The sequence below is a fragment of the Muntiacus reevesi genome, chromosome 6 (assembly GCF_963930625.1).
Source record: "Muntiacus reevesi chromosome 6, mMunRee1.1, whole genome shotgun sequence".
NCBI lineage: Eukaryota > Metazoa > Chordata > Mammalia > Artiodactyla > Cervidae > Muntiacus > Muntiacus reevesi.
Window position 1 is genome coordinate 93,556,103 of NC_089254.1, and position 19,825 is coordinate 93,575,927.

General features: G+C 42.2%; 1 protein-coding gene across 7 annotated transcripts in view; it reads left to right on the plus strand.

Moving 5' to 3' along the window:
• The window catches only part of CALD1 (caldesmon 1), a 202,601-nt gene that overhangs the window by 116,155 nt on the left and 66,621 nt on the right, over window positions 1-19,825 (plus strand). The window contains exon 1 of one of the 7 annotated variants that reach the window (XM_065939014.1): window positions 9,586-9,785. The exons of the other annotated variants lie outside the window; for them this stretch is intronic. Within the exon in view, the coding sequence (XP_065795086.1) occupies window positions 9,733-9,785 (53 nt within the window). The 5' untranslated portion in view covers window positions 9,586-9,732. Of the gene's footprint in view, window positions 1-9,585; window positions 9,786-19,825 lie in introns of those variants that run through there. 7 annotated transcript variants of the gene reach the window in all.

Sequence of the window (19,825 nt, forward strand, 5' to 3'; positions counted from 1 at the left end):
TGTAAACAAATGGAATCTAACTGTAATCTACTCTATTAGTCAGTCTGGACTGCTGTAGCAGAATGCCAGAGACTGGGTGGCTTAAATAGAAAGAATTTATTTAGTGTAGTGCTGGAAGCTGGGAAGTCTATTATCAAGCTACTGGCAGATCTGGTGTTTTGATGAGAGCCCTCTTCCTGATTTGCAGCTGACTGTCTCCTTGTTGCATCTGTACACGGAGGAGAGAGATAAAAAGCAAGCCTTTTCATGTCTGTTCTAATAAAGACACTAATCCCACTCATGAGGACACCACCTTCATGACCTAATTACCCCCCAAAGGCCCCATCCCCTAGTACCATCACATCCAGGGTTAGGATTTCAGCATATTAATTTTAGGGGATACAAACATTCAGTCCCCATCCCTGATGGGATCAGTAAGTCTGAAAAAAGAACAGGTCAGTAGAAGAGGTCTTGCATTGTTGCCAGGTCCAGGGTTGGGACTGGGTATCTAGGAATATCCAGATGAGAGAGACCTTGAACAAATCTCAGGATTTGTTCAGTCTTATGATGTGATAGATATTTTCTCCACTGAAGGAGGTGTTTCTTCACATCTCCCCTTAGCTTGGGTGCAATCTTCTTTATGGTGCTCTCTCTTCCATTTGCTCTGACTCCATGTCATGAAGGATTCTCTGGTGAATGAGACTTCCTGACACTCTGGTGTGGGAACTGGGGGCATCCTGGTTGGGAAATAGGAGCTTCCCAGGCACTGAAGAGGGAGGCCGTCCATTCTATCTTAATTAACTGGCCTTAACTGGGCATTCTGATGTACACATTAGTTTCTCGTGAGTCTGTGAGCCAGTCAGTCCCTTTGAGACCTGTCCATTCTGAGAATTCCCAAGATTCAGTGGCTGGGGGCAGCAGAGCATCTAGAACTTGTACCATGAGAAATACTATGAAGAAGACCACTCCGTGGGAGTATCTGGTAGGACCAGTCAACTGGCCTTCTTCATGCAGCATCTCTAGTCCATTGCTGTCCCCCTTTAACCCAGAGAGCAAATGATGAGAATTCTTTCAGCATCTGTCATATGTCTGACACTATTTTAGGCTGTATCAGATGCCAAAGAGGCATTAGGAAACATCCCTGCCAGAAAACAGGTGAGAAGAGGTATATACATGTGAACATTGAATAAATAAGACTCTCTGTATCCATTCATCTATTTCTATTTATAGAGATAAATATTTCTATAATACTAATTCATGTGATCTGTTAATCACAAAATAAGACAATACTTTAAAAAGTGTCATTCATGTAATATAAATGGTAAATACTACCTCCAAAGTATCCAAAACACACAATGGATTATTTCTCTAGCAATAGGAACAAATATATATTTTAATCCAGGTCTGACCACCTAATAAAGAAATCAAGTTTTTTTCAGACCTTACATTGTATCACTGGAAAAAAATCTGGATTTGATTCCAGCTCTGAAATCCATGTGTAAATTTTATATCCAGATGCATAAAGTGGACATTAGAAAATAAATTTATGGTGTGGAAATATTTATATAGTTTGAACAAGAGTGATACACACTGTGAATTCCGTGGCTTATGAACTACCATACTTCCTTTAAAGATGTGACTTTTTCCCTGCACCAGAATTATATTCTGAGTCCCCACAATAGTTTCTTAATTTCCTTCACAATTTAATTGTATCTATACAATTAAATAAATTGTATATAATAATAATAAATACAATACATAATAATAATAAAAAATACAATTGTATATAATAAAAATAAATACAATAAATCTATATTCTAAAGTTATCACCAAGGGCCAAATCCAGTTTCCTACAGGCAGAGACCATATCTTTCATGTACACACTTCTTCCCTAGAATTATATAAGGTATATATTATTATTTTCTGAGACCAGAACTAGGGGTTTATAAATGTGCACTAGCAACCATTCATTCAAGAAACTGATGTTAGAACCCTACTATTTCGAAGCACTGTCTTACTGTTTTAAAAATGTGTTTCAAGCTGGAGGGTGGAGGGGAGTTGGAGGCACAATCTGTTTAAGATAGAAACTTTTCTTTCCAGGAAAAGAAAGTAGTCCAGCTAGCTAAAGCCCTCAGATTTTAAAAAGAGCTTAGAGACTAGACCTAAATAATTGTTGCAAAAGAATTTAAACAGAAATGGAACCTCACAGCAAGTTAGCTGGAAGGGCTGAGTCACACATAACACAACTATTTCTCACATGCATGCAAGCAAGAGTGGGCTTTCTCATCGCTCCTCCTAAGGTGATAAATTACAAAGAAATAAAGTCAAAACTAGGAAGACTTTATAGAGGTGGAGCCAAACACTGGTTCTTAAAGAATCACTAGAATTCAGAGAAGCAAAGGAAATTTAAAAGGCCGTTTTAGGGAAAAGGAGAAAGAATAGCTTCATTGGGTAAAGACAGAACACTTCAGGAGATATTGGGAAAACAGTGGCAAATGCCAATAATCTTTTCACTGAACAAAAGTCTCCCTTATGATCCATGTTAGGGTACATTGCACTGAGGATGTTCGTGTGCTAGATTGCCTGTGGGTACAGCTGGAGGTCACGATTTCCTAAGGGGACGAATTAGCAAGGTAATGCTGGGGTTCAACATTTGGCCTCGAGACAGAGAGAATGCCCTCCTTTTAACTGAACGGTGAGGTCTTGAGCAGAGGACCTACATTTCACTGTGAAAATACAGAAGCATTAAGGCAGAGTGAAATGATGTCTCACTCCCGTGCGCCCATCTTGTTTTATTCAAGAACCAAAAACATACTAGGGTGGCATTGATGGTGAGCCCACTGGGCCAGCTGTGGAGGGAGGAGAAGAGGGGAAGAATAGTTCACAGGATTAGATCTCAAGAAAGCAGATTAGACAGATTCAGGAGAAACACTACCTCCAGGTAGAGAAAGGGAGAAGGTCATCCTGGGAGAACCCATGCAGCACTAAGTGACTCTGAAACTTTTCTTTCTTTAGCTGAATGTTGAACACACAGATGTTCATTATAGTTTCTTACTCCTTTTAGTTTGTCCAAAATTTTAGAATAAAATGTAATTTTAAAAACGTACAGAAACCTCATAACTGGCACCCATATATCCTCAATCAGATCTGCCTATGGATGTCAACAAAATGACATTACTAATGGTATAATTCTTAATGATCCTTGCTGATGCAAGACTAACTCCACCAATAACTTTTTTTAAAAAAAGAGTCCTTCTGTTTCTAGAAGTCTGATTCATAAAACCTAACAAATGGTGCATTCAGCCACCACGTGCAACCTTCTGTGGCTCCTGCTGCAGATTCCCTGCCCCCACCCTCCACCACTGCCCTGGGGCTTACTTGAGACCCTACTCTTCCATGTCAAAGATGCTGTCTCATGCCCTTGATACAAACTTTCAAGTTTCCAAAGTGGTCCTGCGTTTCCTTCACTCTTCCAGATTTCCAAAACGGCTGTGGTTATAGAAGTATGTGTGTGTGTGTGTGTGTGTGTGTGTGTGTGTGTGTGTGTGTGTGTGTGTGTGTGTGTCTATGTGTGTGTGTTGGGGGTCGGGGAAGGGGGCTTTCCTCCGCCCCTCTTTGTCACCAGGCCACTAAAACTCAGCCTAGACTCAGCAAACATCTTGTGGTTTTGCTGAGTGGTTTTCCTTGTAGACTCAGGAAACACCTTCCGCTTCCCTGAAGCCCACCTTGGTTCTCAGGGCACAAATGTGTGGCAACGGGTCTCAGCTCAGGGGCCAATTCCAAGGCATGGGATAGCAGACAATGAGCCAAACCTCCATGTAGATCAGCTCCCTAGACCCCCTTCACCACACAGTCACACGTGCCCAGATGCATCTCAACTCCAGTGGTGGGCATAACTGACCTTGAGGCTGGGCCACCAGTCACATCAATTCTTCTCTCATTTCAACTCAATGACAGAAAAAAACAAATTAACTTGGTCAAGGCCATTATTTGCTCTTTATGAAGCTGTGCACCCTAATTTACTTATGCAGCACGTATTACAGAAGGGCTGCTCTATGCCAGACATTGTGCTAACTGGGGTGAGAGGCTGGGGCACAAAGATGGGTAAGACACAGTCCTTCTCCTCAAGGAGCTCACAGCCTAATAATGGGAGGTGGAAATATGTAAATAAACTCGGAGTACAGTCCAGGACCTTGAACTTTATGTTGCTTCAAATCATTAGAATTCCCAGACATTGAAATGTAGGTATACATATGCTCTCTGAAAGAGCGTGTCCTCCTTTCTTGAAATCATATTTTGTGTTTCAAGCAGGAGAGCAAGAAAAGTGCTATAGAGAGTAACCTGAAAGATTTGAAAAATGAGCCTCTGGAAATAATATGAAGGTCTTTGTATGAGGGTAATTAATAACAACAAAAATAGCTTAACAGATAAATGTTGGAGATAGATTGACTAAACAACAAATCTGGAGGGGAAAAAAACCACCCTGGATTTAGCACAAAATTTAATGAATGATCTCTATAAGGGATGCTATTATCAACGTGAAAACAATGTTAGGATGTGTTAACAGGAACATGGCAGGCAGTGCTGGGACTTCAGCCAGCCACATTCAGCCTTGGTCAAGCCTTTATTATGTTCAATTTTGGTTTCCCATTTGAAGAGTTGTTAAATTTCAGGCTGATATTAAAAGGATGGAAAATAGGCATTGGCATCTAGCCTAGAAAAGATGAGACTGAAGGATGACTTAATACCTGTGGCCCTAACAGAGATAAGTGGATTTCTATTTCAGGCACAGGAAGTCTAGTTCAATCACTGAATAAATTGAGAGTTTAAGAGTGATTAAACACTGGGACCTTGATCATGGGATGTCACCTTAGAAGTAGAGTACTTCAGCTCTGCCACTTTCGGAATACTGTTCACTCTCCATCTTGCATTAATATTTTAGAATGCATATCTTATCTCCCTTTGGGACTGCCCTTCTTATCTTTGAAGGCCTCATGGCTCTTAACTCTATGACTTGCTTGTAGTAAATATTCAAATAGCGTTAGGTAGGGGGAAGGTGCTGGAATGGAAACTATATGGCCACCATTATAAGGTAGACAAGAGAATGTTGCAGCCCAAGCTGTGTTGCAGGCCTGGAGTCAGACCAAAAAGTAGTTCAGAGAATTGTCTCAGCAAAGGCCATAAACATTCACTGATGGACAGGGGGCTGTACTTGAAGACTGTGAGGGGGGGTAAATGATGACTTTCTGTAACAGTCCATACATCCCTCCACCCCCTTCCCCGCCCCGCCCAACACACATTCCACAGTGGGAACTCCAGACTTTAGCTAAGACATGATATGGAAGGAGAGGCCAGGAAAACACTGGATGGTAGAGAGCAGAAGAAAGAAGGAAGAGTCATCTGTAATTTCTGCAAAAGGAGATGGAAAAGGGAGAAGCATTTCCAGAAATGTCACAAGAAGGTGTCTCAGGAAAATCTATTAAAAAGGCAGTAATCCCAGGAAAGTACAAAGCAATATCATTTAAGTGAAACATGTTCAGCACCATTCGGGGAGGGAGATGGGGAGGAGGGTGATGCCTCAGCTGTGGAAGAAAGACTCCGAGAGGCCACAGGAAAGGAGGAAAGATGCCGTTAACCCCTTCACTCCTGTTCCTGGTGAGCAGCTGTCTAGGCAAGATCTTTTGCCTCATTCTAAGAGTGTAGTGTCTGTGAATTTCTTTACAAGAAAAACTTTCTTCAAGAACTTTTAAAAACATCCTCTTTAAATTACTTGAGCGGTTGCCTCTCATGTGTTTAGATTTCCTTTGAGTTTAAGTTGTGTTTCTGTAGGAAGTGTGTGTGTGTCTGTCTGTCTGTCTTGAGTGCATTAGGGCAGTGCATGGGGCACTTTCCACATACTTCTCTTTTCCCTAGGGAATTGCTCCAAGGTAGAAGCTGTTCTTAAACAACCATTGCAGACCATAAAGTCTGGAACAGATCATGGAGCTCCTACCTCCGTGAAGTTAAGTTATTTTTTAATCATATTTTATTAATAAAGGACCACCCTGTGGTGGGAGCTTATTTCTTTCTATAGCACTGACCTCTTTTAAACCTTCCCAGCCCACAATCTCTTTGAAGAAAAATGAAACAAACTCTCTAGAAACGAAGGATGCTATCAGTAATTTCCTTGATGCTGGAAAAGATTGAAGGCCTGAGGAGAATGGGACAACAGAGGATATGATGGTTGGATGGCATCACCGACTTGATGGACATGAGTTTGAGCAAGCTCCGGGAGTTGGTGATGGACAGGGAAGCCTGGTGTGCTGCAGTCCATGGGATCGCAAAGAGTTGGACATGACTGAGCAACTGAACTGAACTGATTGGTAATTCAAGAGTGGCCCAGATTTTCATTTCCGCTAGTAAAAGAGGCCAGAAATGTCACATATATGACACCTACTCTCTTGCTGAAGGATGACTGGCCCAGCTGTTCATAGTGCCAATGAATGATCATTACTTTGGTTCTCAGAGACACCAGTTCAGGCAGTTGGACCCTGAGTACCGGTGTCTGTGCTACACAGTGAAAACACATGCGCTTGCTGGTCTCTTCAGAAACAGACACTGTTCACAAATTACCTTCTCCTATGTTCTTCCTGATCCCTCTCACCTCGCCTCTCCAGCCCCTGGCAGCTGGACCTCACAGGGCTACCTGGAAGCAGTTGCCTACTCCCGCCCCGCTCTCGTCTTGTGAGCCTCTCATCTCCCTGCCTCTCAAATGCATCCAGTCTCCTCCTCATTGTCCTCTGCGCTCCCTCTTCCCTACTGGCGTCTGACCAGAGCCCCAGATTCATTCCTCTCTTTGCTATTGTCATGTTAGTACCCTATTAGGTAGCAGGAGTTATGACATCCATTAGTTTTACAAACTGAAGACAGACAGCTACTTCCCAAACACATTCCATTAATAACAAGGGGCCAGCTACAAGTGTGCATGATTTCCCTCTTTCTATCTGTACAACTAGGAAAATAACTCGGTGGATATCTTTTATATAGCTGGCCATTAGCATATTTTCAGTGCATGAATGTCAGCATGTTAGTGGAAGATTACTAAATTCTTGCTCTCCTCTATATGTGTGTATGTGTGTGTGTGTGTGTGTGTGTGGAGAAAAAGAGAGTCTGGCCTAGAAGAACCACTGAATTTTTTCCAGGCTAGTCGATTTTATGAGTTTATTCTGATGATGCCAAAATTATACTTGCCACCTCAGAATTGGAGTGGGAGTGGAAAACAGGAAATCAGGAGGTGAAATGTATTCCCAAGGTCAACTGAGCCCCATAAGCAAATGTATTGGTTTTCTATCACTGCTGTAACAAAGAACCACAATCATGGTGGCTTAAAACAGTACAAACTTACTATCTATTTTTCTAGAGGTACAGAGTCCAACAGTTCTCTCCAGGCTAACATCAAGGTATAGATAGACAGGGCTGCATTCCTTTCCAGAGGCTCTAGGGGCAAATCCATTTCTCTGCCTTTGCAGTTTCTAGAAGCCGCCACATTCCTGGATTCCTGGCCCCATTCAGTGCCAGCAAGGTCATCTCTCTGGCCACTATTCTATAGCCATATCTCCCTGTGACCTCAGCGGGAGAGGCTTATCTCATTTTAGACACTCGTGTGACTAAGAGTGAGCACATCTGGATAATCCAGGATAATCTCTCCACCTCAATGCCTTTAACTTAATCACATCTGGAAAATCCCTTTTGCCGTGTAAGGTAACATATTCACAAGTTCTGGGCATTAGGACATTGGATGTCTTTGGGAGAAACATTATTCTGCCTGCCACAGCAAATCACTGAATTTAAAAGGAAAAAAAAATTAAATGGGAAAAATGTGGTAGAAAGAGGAATGGCAAAATGCCTCAATTCATGTATCTATCACAGCTTTGGAGCAATAAACTCAAACCAAGTCAGTATTTTATTAAAGCCACTTATGTAATCTCTAATTTTATGAATGTCTTGCACACTTTAAGTAGTCTATATATGTTGAGTGATAATATACATAATCAAAGGGATGTTTAAAGGTGTATATTCATTATGTGTGTGTGTGTTAGTCGCTCAGTCGTGTTGGAGTCTTTGAGACTCCATGGACTGCAGCCCGCCAGTCTCCTGTGTCCATGGAATTCTCCAGGCAAGCATACTGGAATGGGTTACCATTCCCTTCTCCAGAGGATCTTCCCTACCCAGGGATCTAATCCAAGTCTCCTGCATTGCAGGCAGATTCTTTACCATCTCAGCCACAGGGAAGCCCACATCGTAGTATACGGAGATAATTAACTCTGAAATTCATTAAACTCTATTACTCTATAAACTATGACTTTGAGAACAGCATAGGACTTAAGCAGGAAGACAACCAAAACTTTTTAGTTAGTGAAAATGAAGAGAGGATTTAATCAAACTAAATTAAACTTCTTTAAGTTGAGCACAAGAGTACCTGCTTTGGTTGCTTTGGTTCCTCTCCGTGAGTTGGGGTGAACTTTTGAAATGCTCTGTGCTTTTGCATCCATGTTTGCAACATGAAGCCATAGATCTCAAAGATTTTTTTTTTTTTAAATCATGTGAACGATGTGAATCAATGTGTGAAGGGGATTGTTTCTCCCGCTATATACCAAAAGAATCATCTTAACCCTCCATTGTGGAGATCTGAGTTGTTCAACTGATTTAACAGAAAGCCAGTCCCATCAGCATCTTGGTGCCCCAGAAGCAATCTGTTCATTGCTTGTTAGAGATGAAGAAACACATTCACAACTCAAGCCTAGACGGAGTGTCATCTCCAGATAGAATCAACACCACCCCCTCCACAGGGGCTGGAATCTGGCTGCTTTCCAAGCTGTTGCTGACCAGGCTCCCTTGCCTGGCCTGGCCGATGAGATCATCACACCAAGTGCCACGGGGGCAGCCCAGGCCCGCTGTTGCAACATGTTCCTTCCTCGGGCTGTTGCCTTCATTTCACCAAATGCCCTGTATAACACAGCATATCTCTGATCTGCTGGCTCTCTTCCCTTTGCCTTTGTATGCATTTTTATATCATGCATCTTCCCCTGAATAAAAGGGATAATAGAGGTTTCTCAGATTTGATTTCTCAGTGGGAACTGTTTGCTTTGGAAGCCACCTACACCAATTCTAATTGAGAACAGAGCTCAGAAGGAGGGCCTGAGAACTGCACCCGGATAAACTTTTTGGTGGGCTGATTTCCGTTGCTCTCTTTAGCATTGGATTGTGTATGTGAGTGATCCTAGGGTCGACTGTTTTCCAAAAGCCTGGGCACGTGGATCAATCAGTGTCTTTTTCTTTGACTAGCTCTCTACCTTGGAAGGATTCTTTGTAATTGATCATATAGTCTTCATCATGAAAGCTACTGGGGATCCGGGGCCCCTGCTGTCCAGTCATAAACGTTGTGGAAATCACGAAGCCATCTGGGCCCTTTACAACCTACGTCTAAACATGATGAGCCTCTATTAGAGAGATTACAGTAAAAAATAACAATCAGCTCTCTGATGATCCTGTGCGGAGGGAAAGGGTGGGGAGGAGTAGATTTGGCAAAGGACAAGCCCAGACTTTCGTCACAGGGACAGACCAAAGTGTTAACACAAAGGGAGAACCCGGGAGCATCCCGCACACTGCATTTCAGCCCGGATAACATGGCACTTCCGCGGGCCGGGTCCACGCCCTGACCGCCGGAGGGTCTCAGTACCTCTGCGCCCGCCCGCCGCCCTTCCAGCTGCAGACATGCTCGCGGGATCCGGATCTCAGGGAAGACGCAGCCTGGCCGCGCTCTCCCAGTGAGTGCTCGCTTCACCTCTTCGGGGGTTTCTTCTTCTCTTTCTTATAAAGGAATTGCTGTTATTAAAATGCTTTTTAATTGTGGGAGTGGGAGGAGAGAGGAGAAGCCAGGAGGCAAAGGAAGGCAGTGAGTGTGTAAGTTTCAGATCCGTATGGAACTTTTTTGGTCTCAACTTCGTGGTGGTTCTGATTGGTTTTCCTCGGTTCCATTTTTTGGGGTGGTTCGTAGACCATTTGCGGGGGGTTGATACCTAGGCACTGAGTTTTCTTATTCCAAATAGCGATCCACAAAGCTTCGGGTTTCTAAAGATCTGCTGTTAATTTAGACCTGAGCCCTCTGCTCGGAATGATCCATCTGCAGAGCTCAGAGACTTTGGCTAAAACACACATTGCCCAATCCGTAGAGTCAACAGCCCAAAGCCCTTAATACACTGACCATCTGACTGTAACAGAACAAGACCCAGAGCGCATGCTATCGATCAGGGAATTGTTCAGATAACAGGCTCCAAAGTTTAGGATCCTGGAATCTTAGAATGTTCAAGCTAGAGGGGCCCCTAGGGCTGTTTGCTGAAACTCTTTCCTATAGACTGAGAAACTGGAACCCCAAGGGGCAACTCCTCTCACCCAAAGCCAGACAGCAGTCAATAGCGGGGAAGCCAGTGTCTTTGTACTTGCAGGCAAGGGCCCTTTTCACGCTGGCGTTTATGAGGTTTGGAAAACTCTCTGGGTCTTGGGAAAAGGTACCGCACAAGAGTAAGAACACCAGATGGCCTTTCAGTAAATCTGTCCCATTTTTGAAAGTTTTGGCATCGATTCAGCATGACAATTGTTGTTCCAGTCGCTCCAGCATTTGTGCAACAGTTCATCAAATAAACAGGAACTCAACAGGGTCCTAAAAACGAGACCCATGTCCATTGCATTGGCAGATCTCTTGGATAACCAGTTCCTTTGAGTGTGATCGCTCAAGTGTGAGAGCGAAAAGGGGTGTCAGAAGGTTATCTGTATGGCTATCAGACTGGTTGGGGGGGGTTGTTTGGTTTGTTTTTTTTTTTTAGCAAATTTACTGTTATGAGGAATTCTGTTACATAAAGGAGATGTTCTGATTAAATGGGTGGTTTTGGATCTAGAGCTTCTCTTCACCGCTGCAGTCCCCATTGCTCATCCCCCCCACTCCCCATCCTTCTCTATCCCACCCCACTCTACCCACTCCACCAAAACTTCCTTGGAATCCAAGGTGTCCATGGAATTTGAGAAACCCCCGATTGTGTTCAATGGCTCAATTTCCAATGAGGAAACTGAGGAACATGGGGTAAAGGGCTGGCCCAGTATTCACAGCTGATCAACAGCAGAGCCTGGAATGCAGGGCAAAGAGTCCAATCTTGGGTGTGTGTGTGTCTGTGTGTGTGTGTGTGTGTGTGTGTGACTGTGAATTCCTGGTCCTGACTCTTCCCACTTTATCATGCCCATGCTTCTATCAGTTTACTTTCTCCATATCTCTCTCACTCTTATCTACTCACTCTGTCATTCCTGAATTTCAGCAGTTCTGCCCACCCCCCCCCCACCCCCACACACCTGGACAATTCTAATTGCCTCCTATCTGGTTCCAGCTTCAGTCTCTGTCCCCTTTCTGACCGTGTCTCCTCCGGCCCTCCCACCCCTCACCCTTGAAGATAGAGCTCACTGTCCTCTACATGGCATTCAAAGTTCTCCCGATCTGCCTTTTGTATCCCTTCCCATTCTGACCGCCCCCTGCTCTAGCCAAATCAGATTACTCGCTGGTCCCCAAACTCATCACATAAAAGCCACCTCCATTCCTTGGCTTACTCTATATCTTATATGGAGAACACTCTACAAGCCTCAGTTTCCCCTCCAAAATGGAGGAATTGAACAAGATTGGGGCTTCTGAAGTGTTCTATGGAGACAAGGATTCCAAGGAAGTTTTGGTGGAGTGAGTAGGGTGTGGTGGGATAGGGAAGAGATGGGGAGTATGGTGGGAGGTAGAGGCAATGGGTGGGTGGTGGGGGGGGGGGGGCGGTGATTGGAGAGTACAGTAGGGATGTGCGACTCTATCTCATGTGCTCCTGACTCCATTCCTGTCCTTCAGGGCCCTCATCAAATGCTGCCTTTCTCCACAAGGCTTCCTCCGCTCCTCTTTTCCCTCCACACCACTAACCTTCATTGTCCATCCTTCTATTATTAGCTTTAAACTAAAGATAGTGGTGAGCATGCCTGTCCTCTTGCAATAAATGGTAATTCACTTGAGGGTAGGAACTATTTTGACTCTTTGGACCTTCAGCTTCCAGCATGGTGCCCATGGTCAAAAAATACTCTTTAACTTTCCCATTATTAAATAAATCAAACTCAGTTCATCTAAGTTCACGCTTTTCACTGCAGTCATTTGAACACACCAGCGCTTCTGGACCTTCTGCTTTGGAAGAAGTTTTAGGTTAAATGCCAAAACAGATGCCCAACAAAATGATTTCTAAATTCCTTTGCATTTGCATCAGATAATTTATCTCAGTTTCATCACCTATGGAGCAAGATTGGAAGTATTTCTTTTATGAGGTACATTAAGATTCCTAAATGCCAAGACCTACCCAGGGTCGTGTTATTCTCAGGGGCAGTTGTGAATGATTTTTCAGTTCTTTATAGCTTTCAAGGTGCTGTTTAATTTGTTCCTGGTATGATTATCAAGAGATTCTGTCACTCGCAGTCTAATATTTTCACCACTTCTCATTTTCCCAAAGCCTGGGTGAACTCTTCTTGAGTCAAGATATGGGGTTTCCTGTAAGTAGCCATACTTTTGTCATTTTGTAACAAACATAGAAGGGTATATATAAATTTTTAAACCATAATACCAAAGAAACAGGAAATTTTTTAGTTCATTCCACAGTTTTCTGAAGAAACTAAGTTATAAACATGACATGGAAATAAATGTATCCAGTTCTAGTCATTCCACTCACTATTCACAGTAGCCAAGACTATCAAGAAACCCCATCTGTTACAACTGTTTAAGGAAATAGTCAGCAGTCTGGGCAGAGGAGCACTCAGACGCCTTCTCTCTTACCAAGTAAAGGGCATGTACATTTTGTGACTGTTGATTTGTATACCAAACTGGCCATTTTTGTTCACTTTGGGGTTCAAAGTTTGACTTGAAATGATTGACTTCACTGGACCTCTTATCTGGTTAAGGGTAAAATTACCACTTTCTGTTAGTGGATAAAAAATAAGAAAGAATGGCAGAGAAACGGGCAGTTACGCTTTGCCAGTATGGGGTACTCTATAAAAGATATTGCTGAGTTTCTGCTGGAATGGTGACTATACCAAATCTTCATGGAAATGGCCTCGACTTTCTGCATGTGTCTTCCTAGCCACCTGGCCACAAGCACTCTGACTGACTGCGTGGTGGCCATGGGCCCCCTTCCCACCGGGTTGATGCAATTTGCATTGCTCACTTCTCTTTCCCTCTGCTTATCTTTGACCTATTTCTATCCTTGACATGAGCCCTCACTTCCTACTGCTTCTCACACCCGCCTCCCGAGTTCCCCCGAAATGGCTTTGCAGAGGCAGGGCTAGCTGAGGCTAGAGGAATGGGGGCTGGGGAGGTGTTTCTCTGCCATCTGGAGGCTAATTTGCCTCCAGCATTCCTAACTGGACCAGTGAGGATGCTTTTTCCCCCGTAGCAATGCAGTTTCAGTTCTCAGTACTAGCTTCAGATATATCCTGGGTTTTAAAAGGTGGCTGTGGGCTGGCCCGAGATCCCAACTGCCATGTATAATAATGTTTGAAGTTCCAAAAACCAATTTGCAAATTAAGGTTTTGGAAACAAGCTTTTCATAAATGTAGGACTGCCTGAATTCATTTCCAAGCCTAATTGAGTTTTTAAGAGGAGCCTTAAAAAATCTGTAAACCTCACTCATTTCCATGCATTCATTCAACAAATATTCATTGAGGGTTTCCTGTGCCAGTTAGTGCTGCTGGGACTAGGCACTAAGAACATAAAAAAGAACAAAGCCCAGGCCCTGGCTTCAAGATTATCTAGTCTTTTAACCTCCCGCCCGCTGCAGGAATGCTCCTCTGTTCTCGTCCCACTCCCACCTCCCGGTCCACCAGGGGGCTGCCGTCAGAATAGCACAGACAGCTGACCAGTGCTAGCTGCATCAATGGTCCCCTGTTTTCTCTTTCCCTCTGACCCTCTGAAAGAAATACTAGTTTCTATTATACCTGAATATAAACTTAAATATAATAAACTTAAGTTTATTTTGTGACCCAGTATGTCAGCGACTCAATGGACATAAGTTTAAGCAAACTGCGGGAGATGGTGAAGGACAGGGAAGCCTGGGCTGCTGCATTCCATGGGGTCGCACAACTGAACTGACTAAGCATATATACACACATATATCTCTTTGAAACAAATATTTCACAAAATAGTGCTCACTCTTGCTATGTACCATGCCCTCTGATATTTTCTTTTTTCGAGTTGTACTACTGATTTTTTCCAGCTTTATTACAGTATGGTTGACAAATAAGATTATTATAATACGTCCACAGGATTCTCCAGGCAAGAATACTGGAGTGGATTGCCATGCCCTTCTCCATGTCAATTATTAAAGCCTAATTGGCAAATAAGCTTATAATATATTTAAAATGTACTATGTGACGATCTATAGATCTATACATTGTGAAAGAAGTCCCAGAGTTAAGTTAATTAACATATTCATCACCTATCGTATTTACCTTTCTTTCCTTTTTTGGTGAGAACACTTAAGTTCCACTCTTTTAGTATATTTCAGTTGACAACACTATATTATCAACTATAGTCACTGTGTTATCCATTGGATCCTAAGACTTGATTCACCTTATCACTAAAAGTTTAGAGCCTTTTACCAGCCTCTCCACATTTCCCCTAGCCTCCAGCCCTTGGCAATCACTATTTTAGTTTAAGTCTTTTATTCAAATTCCACATATAAGTGATAACACGCAGTATTTGTGTTTCTCTGTCTGGCTTATGCAGTGCTCTCCATATTCATTCATGTTGTTGCCAATGGCAGAATTTCCTTCTTTTTTTAAAAAAAATAAGTTTTGTCGGCCTATAGTTGATGTACAATGTTGTATTAGTTTCAGGTGTCCTTCTTTTTAAAGGCTGAGTAAGATTCCACATTACTATGTATATTATATATGTTATCATATTCCATATTATATATATATTTATATACACATGTATATGGATCCCCATTCATCCACTGATGAACACTTAGGTTGTTTCCATACCTTGGCTATTGTGAGCAATGCTGCAATAACCTGAAAATACAGATATTTCTGATATAGTGATATAGTTTCTTGCCCTCTGATATTTTCTTTAGTCTATATTTCATTAAAAAATGCTAGTCATAACCTACTGAGTAGATCTCAGAAGCTGTAAAGTGAATTTTGAAAGCCACTGAACATATTGCATAATCTTGATAACCCTGACCCTGCTAGCTGCCTGTTTCAGAGATCAGTCTAGATACTTACAGAGAGGCTTTTCAAGTGGGAATCAGAGGGTCTTGATTCTGGTCTAACTCCTTCAGCAATAAGCCCTGTGATCTCCAGGAAGCCACTTCATCTTGCTGCAATGCAGCTTTAAGATAGAAATGTTCATGTCTGCTCAGTGTAACTTGCAGGGTGGTAAGAGCATCCAGTACAGTGATGTGTGTCAAAATATATGGAAAAAAAACTAAGTACTAAACAAATACAAGTTATTATGAAGTAGCCTTATTTTTCCCAATTAAAATTTAATATCAGAGGAGCAACTTGGAGAGACCATTTGTTCTTTATAGAGTTGTGGAAAGATCCTTGCATGGGCTGTAATATTATGCAACTTCACAAATGAAAATCTCAGAGTGACATTTATTTGGGATGTTGTAACTAGGTTTGTATTTAAGAAGCTCAGCCAGGTCATCCTCTTTCCTCTGCCCTTAAATACTTTTTCCGGTTGTAAAATCAAGGAAGCAACTAGGTGGTCAGTGGGTTTTTAACTTCTGAGCCAATTTGTGAAGGAGTATGCTTTGCCTGATAGTATCTGCTCTGGCCCACTGCATTGATAAACATTCATTTCCACTGCTATTAAGACTGCTTTTTATTAAAAACAACTGACATTAAATAAAAGTAAAGGCGATAGCTTTATTAAGAATGGTTTAAAACTAAATTTCTAAAGAAAATATGGTACTTTTCTCACTGATTGTTCACTTTTTCTTTATAACCTTTATTGTAAACCTCATCTCATGCAGACGTTGGTTAGAATGCTTCTTACATCTTGATATTGCTATTTCAGTTCAGTCGCTCAGTCATGTCTGACTCTTTTCAACCCAATGAACTGCAGCACACCAGGCCTCCCTGTCTATCACCAACTCTCAGAGTCCACCCAAACCCATGTCCATTGAGATGGTGATGCCATCCAACCATCTCATTCTCTGTCATCCCCTTCTCCTCCTGTCCTCAATCTTTCCCAGCATCGGAGTCTTTTCAAATGAGTCAGGTCTTCACATCAGGTGGCCAAAGTATTGGAGTTTCAGCTTCAGCATCAGTCCCACCAATGAACACCCAGGACTGATCTCCTTTAGGATGGACTGGTTGGATCTCCTTGCAGTCCAAGGGACTCTCAAGAATCTTCTCCGACACCACAGTTCAAAAGCATCAATTTTTCCTGCTCAGCTTTCTTTATAGTCCAACTCTCACATCCATACATGACCACTGGAAAAACAATAGCCTTTGTTGACAAAGTAGTCTCTGCATATCACTATTTAGGGCCTGGTATTTTAGGCTGGTATTTTCTATGCTAATGAATTCCTGTTGAGAGTCTAACCCATACTAGACAGGCTCTTCCAGGCTAGCTCTGTCTTTTCTTTCCATGACTTCTTTCTGATAGTTAGAAGGAATAGCACTCACCTTTTCTAGAACTCAATACTGTAAGTGACTATACCTTGCTCTTTATATGCAACAGAAATAATATGTGCTTAGTCACTCAGTCATGTCCAACTCTTTGTGACCCCATGGACTGTAGCCTGCCAGGTTCCTCTGTCCATGGGGATTCTCCAGGCAAGAATACTGGAGTGTGTTGCCATGCCTTTCTCCAGGGGATCTTCCGAACCCAGGCCTCCTGCATCGCAGACAGATTCTTTACCAACTGAGCCACCTGGAAGAGATAAAATGACAATATAATAAAGTAAGGACTATACTCACCCCAAGATAATTAGCCACTTTTGCTCTCTGAAGAGTGAAAACATTCTTGCACAGATCAGTGATACCCCACCAAAGGCCACAGTTCAAAATTATCTTATTTTCCAGAGACGGGTACATGAAATACAAAAAATTTAAGTAATTTTTTTAACCTACCTTTAATATGGTTTCATGATATTTATAGCTTTTGTGTAATTCCCATAACTACTTAATGAATTAATATGATATGTCTAAGAATTGAATTGAAAATAATGGTGTTCACACAACTTTTTACTAAGAGTAAATTTAAGGTCCGAGATGGCCTGTGTACACTAAACTTTTGAAGCAGAAGAGATGTCTTTAAAGAGGAGCTGATTGCTCACCTCTGCTGTTTCTCAGGTGGTCTTTCCAGAGTGAAACAGCACTAGTGGCTGGGGAAAAGGTCTCAGCACTCTTTCTACTGACCAGACCCACCTTTCAAAGCACTAAATGGGCACATTATTGGCAGGTGAAAACTAGAGCCAGGTATCCTGACTTCCACATCTGTGTTTGGACTTTGATCTTTGATAAGTGTGTGATTGAGCAAGTCTCTTAATTTCAGTGGGCCTGAGTTTCTTCATATGTGGGGCGGAGCAGGTGGGGGGGAAGAAAGGCATAGTATCTGTCTTGCAGGTTTAGTGAAAATTAAAGGAATTAGTTATGTGAAGGTATATAAACCATAGCAGATAATCAATCAGTGTTAAATTTTCCACCTTCCTCTTCCATAAGAGTTCTTCTTTTCCTACAGACCCTAGAAGAGAAATGGCTTGGTATCTTACACCAGCAAAGTTACTGGGGTGTAAGATGCTGGGGCAAAAGCCAGGTGAATTCAGTTTGTGATTGACATGTGTTCAAAAAATCCATCTATTTTAAAAAATCAACGGAGCTCCTCATCAGATTTTAGTTGTTCCATGTACTTCCTACTTAAAAATTATAACCTATACTGCAATACTTTGGATAACTCTTAAAGTTAAAAGAAACTTGCTAAAATTAGGCTTGGGGGCAAAATATAAAATTACTACTTTCCAAAACTGGCCTAAACCAGACACATTGTGAAGGAGGACATAGTAAGAAGTAGGGATTTGTTTGCCAAAACTTTGATGCCACCAATCTCTAAGTAAGCTCTCTAGAGAAGGAGAATATAAATTAAGAATATTAACTTTGAAAAAATGCAGATAAAGTTGGGAGCTGGACTCAAATCCTAGTTGCATCATTTTATTAACTATGTGCCCTTGAGCTGATTACCTAATCTCACTGAGTTTTTTCAATTTATTTGTCTATAAAATGAGGAAAAGATATGTAAAGTGGTTAGCACGGTGCCTGGCACTTAGCTGAAAAAGATGTGTGTGGGGTGATAGACAGTAATAATTACTGGCATTAACTGGATGCCTAAGGGAATGAGTCTGAGGTAGCTTCCTGGTACAGTAAGCCCCCTACACATGAATCTTCAAGTAGTGAACTTTCAAAGATTCGAACGTGCATTCCGTCAACATCAGGCATGCGTGAAATCGCAGCTTGCCCTCCATCTCCTTGGCAGTCCTCAGTAACTCTTCTTGCCTGTTCACTCAATGCCAGCCTCTATATATTTACTATACTTTTCAAGGTAATGTTCTGTAGGATTAGAAATGGTTTATTTTTTGTGGGTTTTTTTTTTATGTATTATATATGTGAAAAGTATACTATTACAGTACAGTACTAAATAGCCAATTGTGATAGTTGGGTACCTAGGCTAACTTTGTCGGACTTACAAATGCCCCCTTGGAATAGAACTTGTCGTATGTAGGGGACTTACTGTATCCACAGAACTGTGAATGACTGTGATGAGTCGTTATTAGTTTCCTAGGTCTCACATAACAGAACCACAAACTAGGTGGCTTAGAACCACAGAAACTCATTGTCTCTCTCAGTTTTAGAGGCTAGAAGCCTGATGTCAAGGTGTCTGCAGGACTCTGCGCCCCCTGAATCCTAGAGGGGAAGATTCTTCTTTGCCTTCTCTGGATGCTGGTGGCCTCAGCTGGGTCTTGGTTTGTAGCAGAATAGCTCCAATTTTTCCATTACTTCTCATGACATTCTCCCTATTTCTCTTCACATCCTCTTCCCTCTGTCTGTCTCTGTGCCTGAATTTCTCTTTTTATAAGAACTCCAGTCATTGTGGATTGGAGTTCACCCTAATGACCTTATCTTAACTTGATTACATCTTAACTGCAAATAAAGTCATAGCCTGGGGTATTGGAGGCTAGGACTTCAATGCATTTTTGGAAACAATACAGTTAGACCCTACATAATTATGTGGGTACACAGAGTTCCTAGAATTAAATGCAACAAAGGCCTTAGCTCTAAACTTTTAAAGTTTTCTGAGGTCTCCCACAATTTGAGCAAACCTTCTATACCCTGGAGATACCTAATGTGGAAATGGTATTCTAATGTGAGTTTGCTGAGTAGTAGATATTTCCGGGGGGATTCCCGGGTGGCTCAGTGGATAAAGAATCCACCTGCAGTGCAGGAGAAGTGGGTTCAATCCCTGGGTTGGGAAGATCCCCTGGAGGAGGGCATGGCAACCTACTCCAGTATTCTTGCCTGGAAAATCCCATGGACAGGGGAGCCTGGTGGGTTGCAGTCCATAGGGTTGCATAGAGTTGGACAGGACTGAAGCAACTTAGCAGGCACGCACACAGGTACTTCCTGATCACTAAAGGACAAATGCTCCTTAGGCTCAAGCATTATGGGGCTTTCCTTTTAACCTCAGTGAGTGAAAGGTACCCAAGAAGTATGTATGTATAGCATAGCCTCTTCTCACCCCAAG